Source organism: Limulus polyphemus, unplaced genomic scaffold, assembly GCF_000517525.1.
Source record: "Limulus polyphemus unplaced genomic scaffold, Limulus_polyphemus-2.1.2 Scaffold954, whole genome shotgun sequence".
In the NCBI taxonomy this organism is placed as follows: domain Eukaryota; kingdom Metazoa; phylum Arthropoda; class Merostomata; order Xiphosura; family Limulidae; genus Limulus; species Limulus polyphemus.
The window spans coordinates 211,342-213,551 of NW_013666564.1; the positions used below are offsets into that span (position 1 = coordinate 211,342).

At 31.3% G+C, this 2,210-nt stretch overlaps 1 protein-coding gene across 5 annotated transcripts in view; it reads right to left on the reverse strand.

The window, feature by feature from the left end:
- Positions 1 to 1,245, reverse strand: part of LOC106461421 (putative Polycomb group protein ASXL3) — a 71,904-nt gene extending 70,659 nt beyond the window's left edge. For all 5 annotated transcript variants that reach the window (XM_022388377.1, XM_022388375.1, XM_022388380.1 and 2 more), the window contains exon 1: positions 1,035 to 1,245. In XM_022388377.1, coding sequence (XP_022244085.1) covers positions 1,035 to 1,109 — 75 coding nt within the window. In that variant the 5' untranslated portion in view covers positions 1,110 to 1,245. The remainder of the gene's footprint in view (positions 1 to 1,034) is intronic.
- Positions 1,246 to 2,210: the final 965 nt, after the last annotated feature.

Genomic DNA, 2,210 nt, shown 5'->3' on the forward strand with positions numbered 1-2,210 from the left:
CCCTTTCCAACAATTCAATATCTTTCCTAAGGTAAGGAACACAAGACTGGACACAATATTCCAAATGTGGCCTAACCAGTGACCTGTACAATGAAAGTATAACCTCTAGACTTGCATTCAATATTTCTATACATATAACCTAAAATCCTATTTGCCTTACCACTAGCAACAGCACATTGCTTGGATAGCTTTAGAGACTGATAAAATATTATACCAAGATCACTTTCCTTCATAACAATATTAAGGTTATTCCCATCCAAATTATACATATAATTCAAATTATGATAACCCATAATTATGAATTATCTTGCATTTATTATAATTAAAAACCCATCTGCCATTTATTTGCCCAACTCATTAAATGATCTAAATCCTTTTGTAAATCAGCAGCATCCTCTTCACAGCTAGCAACACCCAAGACCTTAATATCATCTGCAAATTTAAGTAATTTATTGACTGTGTATGTAGCTTATATAAAAGTATAAGTCTGAAATCACTATGGTGAGATGTCAACTAAAAAATAAGTAAATTGTATAGAAACTATGTAAACAAAAAATAAAAAAAAACTATTCAGTCAAAAATAAGCACATAATGAAATAAAGTATAAACCCCCTGCCCTGCAAATTTAAATTTCTGCTGTTAGTATATTCTACAGTGTATAGCTCTGACAGTCGAAACGGAATAATGAGTTGAAACACAGGCCATTAAATTCAATTTCAAAAAGTCACAATTGACTGACACCGAGTAAAATAGATACTCCATATTACTATTATGGAGTATCTATACTACATAATAGTAATACTAATAGTAATATTATAACTTTCTACTCTAGTCACAAAACTGAAAAAAGTCGAAATGAACTTCTAGCACGTGAGAAGATTCAGGAATACTGACATGTTTACGCCATAACATAGAATGTAGTCATATGTATTAAAACTAGTAAAAGTAAAAAGTTTCAAATAAAAAAATCCACAGTTTGCATAAATCAAATAATTTTATGACTTAGGCCTAACATGTTACTGTTAGTCACTTACAAGTTTTGCTGCTTCACTCCAAGTTTTCACTTTCTTTTTCTTTGCTTGCTTGTCTCTAATAAATTCTTGTTGCATCCTTGCTCACTTAAACAAAGCATGGACCAGAAGAGCTATCTTCTAGTAAACAAATGGTTTCTTCCCACAAATAAATTAATGTTATTCTTTTCTGTATCACAAAAAAACACGACGCCATTTTCACAGGAGCAAATAACATGTCACGTGATCAATGTCGTTGGTTAGTGTTAACGTCAAAGGTATTAAAATTTAAAATGCCATAAATACGAAATATTAGTTCATTACTACGCCCAACTTTAAAAATAACTAATTAAAACTCAGCCCTTACTACATTTTGTGTTTATTTTTTGCTTTAACTAAACTATTTTTAGATTTGGTTTTATTAACTTATAGGTGGTGCTACGTCTATTTTCAGTTTATATCTTATACTTTTCGTTATTAATTTTTGTAATATTTATGATTTTTAGCTTATAAAAACCATGAATAGAAAAAGAGGTTTGATTTAGCGCAAAACAATACAATGGGCTATTTTCGCTGTGTTCGCTGTAGAGGTATAACTCCGAATGCTGGCCAGCATGGACATTTAAAAAAATAATAATAAATAAGGTGTTGAACGCGTGGGATGTTATGAATCCAGAGAGTCGGTTATGTTTTAATAGCTGAAGATGGCTTGTTAAACTTATATTAAAGTTTTTCTTCATTACCCATTCAAGCCTCTTCAGCCATTATTAATCTCAAAGTGGATTCCTCGTCACCGAATTCGGTTATGTTTTAATATAGCGAGATAAACTGTAGTTTTGAAGAGTATCAGAGTGACCCAGTAAAGTTTTTAGAAATTCTTGTTAAAGGAAAAGCTAGAGTTTTTTTTTTCTAAATAAAAATTGCAGAATTAGGAACAGGAAGTAATTTAATCTCTATATAAATAAAATAAGAGTTTTGTCTGTACATTGCTTAGAATAGTGTACTTTTTGCATTTCTTCACGATTCATACACCAAAGAAGCCGAAACAAGTCTTATCTCAATTTCTGTCTGTCGGTAACGCTCGCGGACGTGTTTTTTTTCGCTTTTCACGGGAAAACGAGTGCACCGTTTTCGATGAAACTTTTTTCTTTGTTTTATAGATGTGTAAGAAGGTTATAGGCTACTTGAAACTGTCATACG